The sequence below is a fragment of the Miniopterus schreibersii genome (assembly GCF_964146895.1).
Source record: "Miniopterus schreibersii genome assembly, chromosome: 4".
Lineage (NCBI taxonomy): Eukaryota > Metazoa > Chordata > Mammalia > Chiroptera > Miniopteridae > Miniopterus > Miniopterus schreibersii.
Window position 1 is genome coordinate 67,828,525 of NC_138105.1, and position 13,746 is coordinate 67,842,270.

Below are 13,746 nucleotides of genomic sequence, written 5' to 3' on the forward strand. Positions count from 1 at the left end.
ATCAATGACTCTCTCATCATTGATGTTTCTGTCTCTCCCTCTCCTTTCCTCTCTCTGAAATCAATAAAGATATATTTAAAAAAAAAAAAAGGGACTGCTTAAATAAATTATGGGTCTCCTATATAATGGATGCTATGCAGCCATAAAAATTTTTAAAAAATGATGGGCCCTGGCCGGTGTGGCTCAGTGGTTAGAGTGTAGGCCCATGCACTGAAGGGTCATGAGTTCGATCCCCAGCCCCAGTCAGGGTTCGTTCAGGAGGCAACCAACTGACATGTCTCTCTCCCTTCCACTCTCTCTAAGTCAGTGGAGAAAATATCCTCAGGTGAGGATTAATGACAACAAAGTTACCTTTTTTCACCTGGCCTGAGTGGCTCAGTTGGTTGAGCATCATCTTGTGCACCAAAAGGTTGCCAGTTCAATTCCAGGTTAGGGCACATACCTGGGTTTCAGGTTTGATCCCCAGTCAGGGCACATGCAGAAAGCAACTGGTCGATGTCTCTTTCTCTCTCTTCCTCTAAGCATGTCCTCGGGTGAGGATTTAAAAAAAAAAAAAGTTACCTTTTTTCCACTTCAAGTCATTACTCACTTTAAGTCACTGATTTTCAACTTGGAGCAATCCTGCCCTCTGGGGGGGCGCTTAACAAAGTCTGAGGCATTTCTGGTTATTATGATGGGGGAAGGAATGCTATTGGCATCTAGTAGGTAGAGGCCAGGGATGTTGTTCACAGCCTATAATACACAGGATAGCCTTCTCCCACCCAACAAGGAATTATCCAACCCAAAATGTCGTCAGTGAGAAGGCTGAGAAACCCTAATGTAAATGAAATGAAATAAAATAGGATAAAACAGAATTATTATAAGACACTGCTCAAAGTAAGGATAAGTATCATTTCATAAAACTTTTGTATTTTTGTGTACTCTGACACTATATGAGATGTATTTCTCCTTGTGAGTCCTAATTTAAAAGGTTTGATAACAGTGTTGCAAGGGCCACAGAGCTGAGTAATACCACAGAGCCTCTGGCCTCATGGAGCTCACTTCTACAGACAATAAAGAAAAATAAATTAATGGGCCCTAGCCAGTTTGGCTCAGGCGTTAGAGCGTCGGTCCTCGGACTGACGGGTTCAGGGGATTCGATTCCAGCCAAGGGCACTTACCTGTTTTCAGACTCGATCCCAGGCCCTGGTCAGGGGCCAGGTGCGTGCAGGAGGCAAACAATCGATGTCTCTCTCTCATATCAATGTTTCTCTCTCTCTCCCTCACCCTTCCACTCTCTCTGAAAAGCAATGGAAAAAATATCCTCTGGTGAGGATTAAAAAAAAAGAAATTGATGGGATTGTTTTGGATAGCCAATTAAACAAGTCAAAAGTTCCAGAGAGTTCCTGGGGTAGCAAGGGGGATCAGGAAAGGCTCCTCTAAGGAGGTGATATTTGAGTGGAGGCTCAGGAGGTAGATTTAGGAAGGGGAGACAAGAAAAGGCTAGGTGGTTACATGGAACGTGGTTGTATGAAGCTTGGCATTTCCGGGGAACAGAAAGCTATCCAGTGTCACCACTAGAGCAGAGTAGAGAAGGAAAGTGGAAGGAGATGAAGTTAAAAGACAGCAGAGTGATAGGGAGCCAAGGGGAAGGTTTTAGGCAAGGAAGGGATACGGTTCAATGAGCTTTTATGAAGCTCACTCAGACTGCTGAATGAAGAAGTAACAGTGGGGCACCTGACAACAGTGAAGTTGTAACACCTATGAGGGCATTACTGGGGGTGTTGACGAGACAAAAGAAGTGAAAAGTAGTTGAACTTTGGATAGACAGAGCAGATATCTGGGAGGCAGAGAGAGCAGGGAGTGTGGTAATGTGTTGACGAGAAGGATGCAGGGGTGGTGACAGGTGCTACTCTCCCTAGGGCAGAGCAGCAGCTCAGGCCCTAAGGGAACCAGCTGGGCAGGGCTACCCACCTGACTCATAACAGAAACTGGGACAACCTGTACTGCCCACCTTTCTCTTTAGTTGTCTCTGGGGAAATACCACTCCCAGTGCCCAAATGCCAGCTTCCCCCCCAATCCCAACCCCAACCCCTAGCAGTGAAGCCTAGATCTGGGCCTTCTGCCAAGGGTGTCGCCAAACTCTTCCACTTCCATGTCCTTCCCTCTGTCTTGCCCCCAAGTCCATAGAGTGGGAAGTGTCTGTGTCCTGCTCTATCTACCCCCGAGACTGGGATCTCCTGTGGGCATGAAGGGTACAAAACTACCCTTAACTAGGGCACCCAGCACTGAGTTTAGAGTCCAGCACCTCAATATTGTCTGCCTGTCAATTCCTACCTATGAGTCAAAACCCACTTCAAATAGACCCTCATTTGGGAGGACTTCCACGGTTCCTGATTTAACACATCAATAATTAATACACATCAACAGCTAATACAAATTTAGCACTTGCTGCTTTCCAGGCCCCATTCCAAGGACCTGAGGTACAACCACCCTAGGACTAGGTTATCAAAATCCCCATTTTATAGATGGGAAACTGAGGCTCAAGGACAAAGTAGTAAGTGGTGTAGCCAAGGTTTGAACTCAGGTGACTTCAATATGCAGCTTCGGCAGTAGGAATCCTTAAATCCTTCTGTGTGAGATTGATCATCTCCATCTTCCAGGTGAGAAACGTCAGGCATAGAGGGGTTAAGCAACGCACCTAAGATCACACAGTAAGTCAGTGCCTAAACCCACCTGCGGGCTCCCACAACCTGGGGTCCCACACTTGACCGTAGATAAATGCTGCGGTCTTGGCAGCAGCCACCCATCAGGCTGCAAGGTCACCAAGGCCAGGGCCCAGTGAGCACAATGTGGATTCCTCCCTCCGTCCCACGGACGTTCTCCTTGAGAGTCGAATGTTGATTTTTTTTTTTAATCCTCACTCGAGAATTTTTTTAATTGATTTATTATTATTATTGATTCTAAGAGAGAGAGGGAGAAAAACGCAGATGTGAGAAACACCCACCGGTTGCCTCCCCAACACGCCCTTACCCGGTGTGCGTCCTGCCCGGGAATCGAACCGCAACCTTTTGGTACATAGGACTATGTTCCAACCAACTGAGCCACCCGGCCAGGGCCAAGTGTTGGTTTTTAAAATAAGTAATGAACAGCAGAATATTATTACGAATTTGTCGGGAAAAGGACTCGAACTAGAGGTTCCGAATTTCCCCAGCTACTCGCCGCTCCACTTCCTTCCATGGCTCCGCCCCGCCCCGCACGAGCCCGCCCAGGTTCCCGGAAGTGGGCGGCCTAGAGAGCGAGCGCTGGGGGCGCAAAGCACGCCGGGAGTTGTAGTTCCGCCATCAGACGGAAGCCGGGACGGACGAGCGGCGGGATGTGGCACGGAATGCTGGTGGCAGGCACCCGGGTGGGAGCAGGCAGGTGCCCTGCCTTGTGGCCTCGCCTCGCCGCCCTCTTCCCCACACAGCGTACTCCCGAGACGAGTCTGGCCCTGCAGCGGAGCTTGCACACGACGGCGGCCCGGGCTATCCCGCTCATTCCTATCGTGGTGGAGCAGACGGTAAAGCGGCCAACCGAGAGCAGGACCTGGGGGCTCGGGCTGAGGGCACCGCCAGCCCTGACCCTCACCTCCGTCTTTCTCCTCCAGGGCCGCGGTGAGCGCGCCTATGACATCTACTCGCGGCTGCTGAGGGAGCGCATCGTGTGTGTCATGGGTCCGGTGAGCACCTCGCACGCCGATCCTCCCAGCCCGGACCCTATGCGCCCCTTCTCCTCGAACCCCCTTGGCCCCCCCACCTCTCCCACTTGACTTTCCACCCTGGGCTCGCTCTGGGCACAGACACCCTCTTCCTTGCACATAAGTCTTCTGACTACCCCCCCCCCCCCCCGCCCCTAGTACTTCCCACCATTCCCTCCTGACCCCTTCTTCAAACCCTCTTCTCCCTAATTTCTGATTCCCTCCCACACCTATGATCCCACCCCCATTTCTGGGCTCCAGTCCCCCAACTCTCCTGACCCGTTTCCTTCCTGTGCCCTGAGCCCACTGACTCTGTCCTTTCTTTGCCCCAAACCCCCTGGTCCCAGCCACTGCCTACATTCCCTCCTGAGTCCTGAATTCTTACTTGGGCTCTTGACAGTCATCCTGGCTCCCTGACTCATCCTCCAGCCACGCCAAAACCTGCCTTCCTTAGCCCTCTCCCCACCCCCCATCTGGGGACACCCTGTCTTCCCCACTTGCAGATTGATGACAGTGTGGCCAGCCTGGTTATTGCACAGCTGCTGTTCCTGCAGTCTGAGAGCAACAAGAAGCCCATCCACATGTACATCAACAGCCCTGGTGAGCAGGGCCTCCCTAAGTGCTAGGGGCACTCCTTGGACTTAGACACATTGGGTGACTGGGGACCCAGACTCTCACCCCCACCCCATCAGGGATATTCTCTCTCTGAAGAAAGGATTCAAAGTTTCCTTCAGAATCCCCAAAGTGTCTTGAAACCTCTGAAAACTGTCCTTGCTTTTAAGTCTAGGTTTACAAAGCTTCAGCTAAACTTTCTCCTTTGTTTTTATTTTATTTATTTTTTTAATCCTCACTCGATATTTTTTTCCACTGCTTTTCAGAGAGAGTAGAAGTGGGGGGGGGGAGGACAGAGAGAGAGAGAAACATCGATGTGAGAGAGACACATCGATTGATTGCCTCCTGCACTTGCCTGACCAGGGCCAGGGATTGAGCCTGCAACCGAGCAAGGTATGTGTGCTTGGCCAGAACCAAACCCGGGATCTTTCAGTCCACAGGCCAAGGCTCCAACCACTGAGCCAAACTGGCTAGGGCTAAACTTTCCTCTATGATCACAGATATAATATTTTTTTTATAGTTGAGTTGACGTTCAATATTATTTTATATTTATTTCAGGTGTACAGCATAGTGGTTAAACAATTACATAATTTACAAAGTGATCCCCCTGATAATTCTAGTACCCACCTGGAACCATACATAATTATTACAATTCTATTGACTAAATTCCCTATGCTGTACTTTACATCTCTGTGACTTTTATGACTGCCAATTTGTACATCTTAATCCCTTCACCTTTCTCACCCAGTCCCCCAACCCCACTCCTCTCTGTTAACCATGAATCTGTTCTCCGTATCTATGAGTCCTTGCCTGTTTCTCTTGTTTGTTTATTTTGTTCTTTAGATTCCACATATATGTGAAATCATATGGTATTTGTCTTTCTCACACACATAACATTTTACCAACCTGACCTAGTTGTCAACATTTTAAAATTAGTAGATTCCACCACCACCACCACCACCCTCTCCCTGCAAAAAAGGAATAGCCAATCTTGATTGAGTACGTCCTGTACCAAGCACTTTTCTAAGCACTTTATATGCATTTAACTTATTTGATTTTCATGGCATCCTCACCTAGCAGGTACTATTTAGTTACCATAATCTACAAGGAGACACTGTGGCTCCAAAAGGCTAGGTAACTTTCCTAGGCCACACAGATAATAGATTGCCCAGCCAGGGGTCATACCCAGGCAGGCTGCCTCCAGAGCTTCACCACCTAACTTTCACCCCCACCCATAGGTGGCATGGTGACCTCAGGCCTGGCCATCTACGACACAATGCAGTACATCCTGAACCCCATCTGCACATGGTGCGTGGGCCAGGCTGCCAGCATGGGCTCCCTGCTTCTTGCTGCGGGCACCCCAGGCATGCGCCACTCGCTTCCCAACTCACGCATCATGATCCATCAGCCCTCTGGGGGCGCGCGGGTGAGTGCCGGTCCCTGCAAGCTGCTTCAGGGATAGGGGACAGGGGTCTAGACAGAAGGACTGACTGGGCGAAACTCATGTGGGGGTGTCAGTATTTTAAAATGTAGGGTTTATTTTTATTCAGTTATAGTGAGGTCAACAGAAGATGATTGCTATGGAAAAGATAGTTCGTTACTCACAGTTTCTGAAAGGAAGGACATGCCAGGCTATGACAGAGCCACACAGGAAGCATCAGAGTTGGTTAGGAGGCAGAGGGAGCAGGAAGAAAACATGACAAGAGCCTTTATTGTAGTTTCTGTGGGAAAAACTGGGGGCAAGGCAAGATAAACAAGCTTAAGATTGGCTAGTTTGAATGTCTACAACAAGCTCTGAGGTGTAATAGCTCTCCCTAGTTGTACAGCAACTGGCCTTGGGGTAACTGGGGAAAGGCAATAGTGGCTCAGAATCATAGGAGGTGGGGGGCGTATGGTCTCTGTAATGTCTGGTTTGCACATGAAAGGTGTGCTTTTAGGCAAGCTGTTTGCTATCTCTAGGAATTAGCTAGCCCTGGGAGGGACCATTCCTCTAGGTAAATGAGGTCTGGATACAGAAAATAAGAAAATATATTTAATCCAGGAAGCCTTCTTGATGGTGGTGAGAATGAAGCAGGATGTGGAGGGACTCGTAAAGCTCTGTCCCACCTGCCTGAACCCTGGCAGTCCGAAATCCAAAGGGGCTCCCGAGTCCCCATCTCCAGCCTTCCCATGACTGGTTCCAACCTCCTTCTTCTTGGGACGTCCCCCAGGGCCAAGCCACAGACATTGCCATTCAGGCAGAGGAGATCATGAAACTCAAGAAGCAGCTCTACAGCATCTATGCCAAGCATACCAAACAGAGCCTACAAGTGATTGGTGAGTGCCCTGCCCCAGGCAGACCCCCAACTGCTCCCCTTTATTTGAACCAACACAGATGTGTTAGGCCTTGCACTAAGCCAGGGCCTCTCAATCTTGGCACTACTGACCCTCAGGGTCAATCATTTTCTGTGATAGGGGCTGTCCTGTGCACTGTGGGGTATTGAACAGCATCCCTGGCTGCCACCCACTTGATGCCAGGAACACCTTCCAATCATGACAACCAAAACTGTCTCCAGACATTGCCCAGTGTCCCCTGAGGTATGGAATCACCCCCAGTTCAGAACTCTTGTTCCAAACACTTTAAAAAAACAAAAAAACAATTTACTGCCCTGGCCAGTGTGGCTCCATGATTAGAGCGTCAGCCCCCGCCCTAAGGGATCACAGGTTCAATTCCCAGTCAAGGGCATGTGTATCTGGGTTGCAGATTCAATCAGGGCACATGCCGGAGGCAACCAATTGGTACGTCTCTCTCACATCGATGATTCTCTCTTCCTCTCTTCCCCTCCCTCCCTTCCACTGTCTCTAAAAAACCAATGGAAAAAAATATCCTCAGGTGAGGATTAACAAAAACAATTTACAGAATCCTCAAAAACTCCTTTGAAATAGGTCAAAAGCTTGAACCAAGGTCTTCAACAAAGACTATTCCAAGTGGCCAAGAAACATAAGAAAAGATGCTCACCATCTTTTTTTTTTTTAAATCCTCACCCAAGGATATTTTTTCCATTGATTTTCAGAGAGAGTGGAAGGGAGAGAGAGAGAGCAAAACATCAATGTGAGAGAGGCACATTGATTGGTTGCCTCCTGCACACACTCCAACCGGGGACCTTGACCAGAATCGAACCTGAGACTGTTCAGTCCATGGGCCAACGCTCTAACCACTGAGCAAAACCAGCTAATACAGTGCTCACCATCTTTAGTGTTGCTGTTTAGTCATGACATTATGAGTTATGAGGGAAAAGAAATTAGGCCGCAACGGGATACCACTTCAATCCACTGGAATGGCTAAAATATAAAATACTGACAAAACGTTGACAAGAATGTGGAGCAGCTGGAATGCTTATCCACTGTAGGCTGGAGTGAAAATGGTACAGCCACTGAGGCTCTGACCTACAGCTCCCGAACTTCAGCTCTTTGGCATTCCTGGCTAAGGCTAAACATGCAAAAAGATGCTGGGATTCCCCCCGCTTGACATATAATTGGGAGAACTGAGTGCTTATGTCCATTGGAGATGCAGACAGGAATGCTGATGGCAGTCCTGTCTGTACAAGCCCCAAGTAGGTAAATACTCAGATAACCGCAGCAGTAGAATGAGTGCATTAGTGGTGGTTTATTTACACCGTGGAAGACTAAAACAGCAGTGAGAGAATGGTCCACAGTAACACGGCAGCTTGGGTGAGTCTCAGAAACCTAGTGCTGAGTGGAAAAATAGTAAACACTGCGATCCCACATGTTAAAGAACAAGAACAGGCAGGACTGTCAGGCCTCTGTGAGGACAGTGGTTACTCTTAGGCAGGAGGACTTAGTGACAGGAAGTGGGCCCAAGCTGGGTTTCAGGGGTTCTCGCAACATCCCTTCTTTTTTATTTTTTAATCCTCACCTGAGAATATGGTTTCCTTTTTTTGTTTGTTTGTTCTTTAGAGAGAGAGGAAGGGGGAGAGAGAAAAACATCAATGTGAGAGATTTTTCACTCATCAATTGGTTGCCTCCCATATGCGCCCTGACTGGGAATCGAACCCGATGCCTTTTGGTGTATAGACGATGCTCCATCTGAGTCACCTGGCCAGGGCCAATGTCCCATTTCTGGATCTGGGTGCTGGCCATGTGGGTATCTTCAGTCTGAAATTTATCACATTATCTATTTATGATTCATCCCCTTTCCTGGATTATTATCCATTAATAACAAGTAAAAATATAAAAATTGAAATAGATATTTTAGCAATGGGGAAACAGGCACAAAGGGGAGGACCAAGGTCACACAGGGGAAAAGTGGCAAAAAGGGATCCAAACCTACCCCTAGGTTTCTGTTTTTAACTACACATGTCCCGCCTCCCACTCCCCCCTCCCAGAGTCGGCCATGGAGAGAGACCGATACATGAGCCCCATGGAGGCCCAGGAGTTTGGCATCTTAGACAAGGTTCTGGTGCACCCACCTCAGGACGGTGAGGACGAACCTGAGCTAGTGCAGAAGGAGCCTGTGGCGGCAGTGACGGCAGCAGAACCTGCCCCAGTGAGCACTTGAGTGGACCTCACCCTCCAGAGGAAAGTGAGGGGCCAGAGGCTAAGGCTGCTGCCCTGCTGGCCTCTTGCTGCTGAGCCTGGAGGAGCCCCATGAGGACTTTTGGACTTGGGGATGCCCCTAGTGGTGGGTATCCTGGCTGAGACACTGTGATTTTAAATTAAATCTTTGTAGTATTTGCTCCCCTTCTGTGGCTTCTTCCTTCCCTGCTCCACCACTGCACGTGCTTCACAAGGCCCTTTCTGCTTTGGCCCTGACCCTGAGGCTCTAATCTTCAGCTCCTTAACTTCAACAAAATCGCCTGAGCATATACACCATTCCACGTTCTGTTCTATAGGCCGTGGCACATCATGAAGAAAACACAAAAATCCTTGTCCTCAAAGAACTTATTCTTGTGGGGGTAGACAGTTTAAAATCAGGAAACACAGTAGGCAGATTGTGTGTGTGTGTGTGTGTGTGTGTGTGTGTGACAGTTTTAGATAGGGTGGCCAGTGAAGGCCTTGCTAAGAAGGTGACACTTGAGCAAAGACCTGAAGGAGGTGAGGGAGGGAGACTTGTTGCTATCTTGGGACAGAGCAGTCCAGGCAGAGGGCATAGTGAGTGCAAAGGCCCTGGGGCAGGAGTGTGCCAGGCACCTGGGAGGAACCATAAGGCTAGAGTAGAGATTAGAGCAGAAAGGGGAGAAATATAGGTCTCAAAAGGCCTGGTAGGTCTTAGCAAGGAGGGAATAAACTGCAGAGGGTTTTGAGAAGAGGAACAAAAAGAAGTATCACTGGCTCCCATGGAGATGTGGGAGGAGTGCAGCAAGCTCAGAAATGTGGAGACCAGTTAGGAGACTGTTGGAATAATCCAGATGAAGGCTGAAGGCCAGACCAGGAGGTGAGAAGAGGTCAGGTTCCAACCAGGTTGCTGGGGCCAGGTTTTAAAGGCAGGGCTGACAGCTGGGATGTGAGATTTGAGAGAGAAAGTAATCTTCATAAACTCCAAGGGATTGGCCTAAAGCAGCTAGAAAGGTGGAGAGTTGTTAACTGAGAAGGGAAGGCTGGTGGGAGGAGCAGGTTCTAGGGCCTTGATCAGAAACTGATTTTGGACATGTTATGTTTGGTGTTGGATGAGCCTCAGACATCTCAAGGAATGGGTAAGTCTGGGTCAGGGTTGGAAATAAAAATGTAGGAGACATCAGCTTGTCAATGAATTAGTGGTCAGGCTGAGAATTGGCAGTTGGATTTGGCACAGTGTAAGCCACTAAACGATCTTAAACAAGCACTTTCAGTGCTGTGTGGGCCCAAAAAGAATGGGCTGGAAAATACTGGAGCCAGACAAGTCTTTCAAGGAATTTTGCTGTAAAGGAGAGCAGAGAACATGGGGCTGGGGCTGGAAGGAGAATTGGAGTGAATTTTATGTGATTTTTGTTTGTTTTGGGGGCTTTTTTTAGTTAATCCTCACCTGAAGATATTTTTTTTCATTGATTTTGAGAGAGAGAAAGAAACATTGATTTTATAGACACATATCGATTGGTTGCCTCCTGCATGCTGGGGCCAGAGTTCAAACCTGCAACCCAGATATGTGACCTGGACCAGAAATCGAACCTGTGATCCTTCGGTGCTCAGGCTGACATTCTAACCACTGAGCAACACCAGCCAGGGATGAATTTTATGTTTTTAAAATTCAGAGGACTTTTTAATTTGGCCATCTTTATCGGTTACATTTGGCAGAACTTTTCATTGTGGACAATTTTACATACATACAAAAAATAGAAAATACAGGCTAATGAGGCCTCATGTACCCATCACACCAATCCAAGGCCAATTTTGATTCATTCCTCCCTGTCCCCCACTTCCCTGGATTACTTTGAAGCAAATCCCAAGTCTCATTACATCTGTAAATATTTCAGTATGTCTAAAAGGATAAGGAATCTCCAAAAGGACAACCACAATCCGACTTTCAAACCTAAAAAAGTTACAGTACTTACAAATATCCAACCAGTGTCAAAATTTCAATACTTATAAAAAATTAAAATATATACAAATATCCAACCAGTGTCAAAATTTCAATACTTATAAAAAATTAAAATATATACAAATATCCAACCAGTGTCAAAATTTCCCAAGTCTCTATTTTTCTAGCTTGTTGCAACTAGTTGACAGATCTCTTAAGTCTGTAATTGCAGGTTTCCCCATAATCTCTCTCAGTCTCTCCCTCTTTTCCTTCTTTTTCCTTGAGATTCATTTGTTGAAGAAACAGGTTTGTCTGTCTTGTGGACTTTCAGTCTGGATTTTGATGATTGGGTCAGGAAATGTGGTGACATCTATCCTAGGTATTTCCTGTAACTTGGTGTATACATGTAGAGAAATCTTATTGGATTCAGGTTCCCCTTTGATGAACTTCCATCGAGAGGCACATAAAATCCAGTTGTCCCTCCTTTCGTGACTTTAGGGGCCGACGAGAATCCTTGTCTAGATCCATTATATAATTATTCCAGTAAAGGCTGCAAAATGGTAATATGTCAATTCTACCATGAAGAGAGGAGTTTTTTGTTTTTATTGTTTATAAGGTGCAAACCAGTCTGTCTATGTGAGTGGGAATAATCTCTTGGAGAGGCGTAAAAGAGTGATTCCTGGCTTTGACCTTTGGCAGCAACCCCTAAATCCTCAAACTTGGTCCTATAATCGTGACCTGACGTCACTCCTCTGACCCCTGTGCCCCTGATCCCTTCCTCTCAGTCTAACTGTTCTCTATCCTGGGCAACTCTATAACGTCGGCGTTGGCCCAAATTCTACGACCCCTAACCTCCAACCCGGGCCAGATCCCGCTTTTGCCCCCTGGAAGACGGACTTGCGGGACTGCCAATAGTTTAAGCTACTGAGGGATGGCGCCCAATAGCGCAGAAGAGGAGGCGGGCCCTGGGAGGAGTCAATAGCTTAAGAAGGAGAGCCAAGCAGCAACCAGTTAGCCTTGAGCGAGAGGCGGGACACTGAGGAGAGCCAATCGCTGGAGGGACTCGACGCAGCCGCACTCCAAGGCTCTGGGACGGGGGCGTAGCCCTGACCCCGGCGGGTCCCGCCCCTGGGCTCGGAGGCTATGACCGGGAGCGGGTGGCTGGCGCTGCGGACGTTGCCCGGGCCTGGCTGGGTGCGGGGCTCTGGCCCAGCCGTGCTGAGACGCCTGCGGGATGCGGCTGTGGTGCGGCCCGGTTTCCTGAGCGCGGCCGAGGAAGAGACGCTGAAGCGCGAGCTAGAGCCTGAGCTGCGCCGCCGCCGCTACGAATTCGACCACTGGGACGCGGTGAGGCCGGCGACGCTGGAGGCGGGGCCGCGTCAGAGGCGGGGCCAGGGGCGTTGGGGGCGGGGACGGAGCGGGGCTACAATGAGGGCAGTGCCTAGGATGGGAGCTGTAGGGGCGGGGCTACGGTGGGGACGGGAGTGAGGCTCTGGGTGGGGCGGGACTACGGCTGGGGCAGGACCTTGGGCATGGGGCGGGGTCTTGAAGCTAGGGGTCACTGGGCGCCGAGAGGGCTCTTTGAGGATGAGGCCAGGGTCATAACTGGGGGCAGGACCAGGAACTGAACGGTGTTTGGCGCACGGGACCAAGATTAGGGAGAGAAACGGGTGTGGAGCGAGATGTGGGAGGGTCACCGTTTGGGGGGGATACTGACACAAAATTGAATATTGTGGCCGCTCAGCATTGGGGCCCGGATTTGGGACTGAGTTGGAGCTAGAGGGAGGGTAAAAAAGACTGAGGCCAAAGTAGATGGGGCAGGGCTCAGGGTTTGAGACCCAGATCATGGCTTAGATTGGACAAAGTTTGTGAGTTGAGGGCGAAGTCAAGGGTCATGCTGGAAAAACAGCCCCTTGCTGTTTGAAGATGTCCCTGCCTACCTCAGTTTCCCTGTCCTCTCCCCCATGACCCCCTACCCCTGGGAGTTTCCACGTTTGACCTGAGCTCTCTATGCAGGCCATCCACGGCTTCCGAGAGACAGAAAAGTCTCGCTGGTCAGAGGCAAGCCGGGCCATCCTGCAGCGTGTGCAGGTGGCTGCCTTTGGCCCTGGCCAGACCTTGCTGTCCTCAGTGCACGTGCTGGACCTGGAACCTCGGGGCTACATCAAGCCACACGTGGACAGCATCAAGGTGGGCAGCAGCCAGCATCTTGGAGCTCCTAGCTGGGGTTGGGACAACCAGGCCAGAGCCTGACCTACCACCATGTGCCCTCTTCCAGTTCTGCGGAACCACCATCGCTGGCCTGTCCCTGCTATCTCCCAGTGTCATGCGGCTGGTACACACCCAGGATCCAGGGGAGTGGCTAGAACTCTTGCTGGAACCAGGCTCACTGTATATCCTTAGGTACTGCCCAGCCAAGGAGCCCTCACCCTACTAGTCTCTGGTCAGATAATACCCAGCACTTCAAGCACCTTCTCATTCAGCCCTCACAAAAACACTATCATCCCCTCCCTACGTAGCAGACACTCAGCCTAGAACAGGGTGCCGGCACCCCACCCAGTTACTGCCTCTATTTTCTCTTGCAGAGACTCGGCTCGTTATGACTTCTCCCATGAGATCCTTCGGGACGAAGAGTCCTTTTTTGGGGGACTTCGGGTTCCCCGGGGCCGACGTATCTCTGTGATCTGCCGCTCCCTCCCTGAAGGGATGGCGCCAGAGGAGCCCAGGCAGCCATCCCCAGCCTGATGACCCCTAGGCCCTTCCCCCAGCTTCTCAGAGACACTGTGTGAATAAAGCTAGGAAATGGACAAGGTGGCCTTCCTTGCACTGGCTGTTTGCTGGGGCTGGGATCTGCAAGGGAAGCCCAGGACCCAACTGCCCACCAACCGAAAGCTAAGATAGCAGGGTCAGAGTGCACCCCACT

The 13,746-nt window shown here is 49.6% G+C and overlaps 2 protein-coding genes across 2 annotated transcripts; both read left to right on the plus strand.

Annotated features, from left to right (window-relative positions):
- The first annotated feature begins 3,307 nt into the window (after positions 1-3,307).
- CLPP (caseinolytic mitochondrial matrix peptidase proteolytic subunit) lies at positions 3,308-9,066 on the plus strand. Its single transcript, XM_081136482.1, has 6 exons — positions 3,308-3,541; positions 3,629-3,700; positions 4,222-4,318; positions 5,569-5,756; positions 6,541-6,646; positions 8,716-9,066. The coding sequence occupies exons 1-6, from the start codon at positions 3,356-3,358 to the stop codon at positions 8,886-8,888; spliced, it is 822 nt and encodes a 273-aa protein (XP_080992608.1). The 5' UTR covers positions 3,308-3,355; the 3' UTR covers positions 8,889-9,066.
- A 2,857-nt stretch (positions 9,067-11,923) lies between these two features.
- ALKBH7 (alkB homolog 7) lies at positions 11,924-13,593 on the plus strand. The gene is given in 5 exon segments (XM_081136484.1): positions 11,924-12,170; positions 12,840-13,013; positions 13,102-13,226; positions 13,409-13,532; positions 13,534-13,593. Coding segments are annotated over 5 exon segments (672 nt in total). The 5' UTR covers positions 11,924-11,966; the 3' UTR covers positions 13,579-13,593.
- The last annotated feature ends 153 nt before the right edge of the window (positions 13,594-13,746 follow it).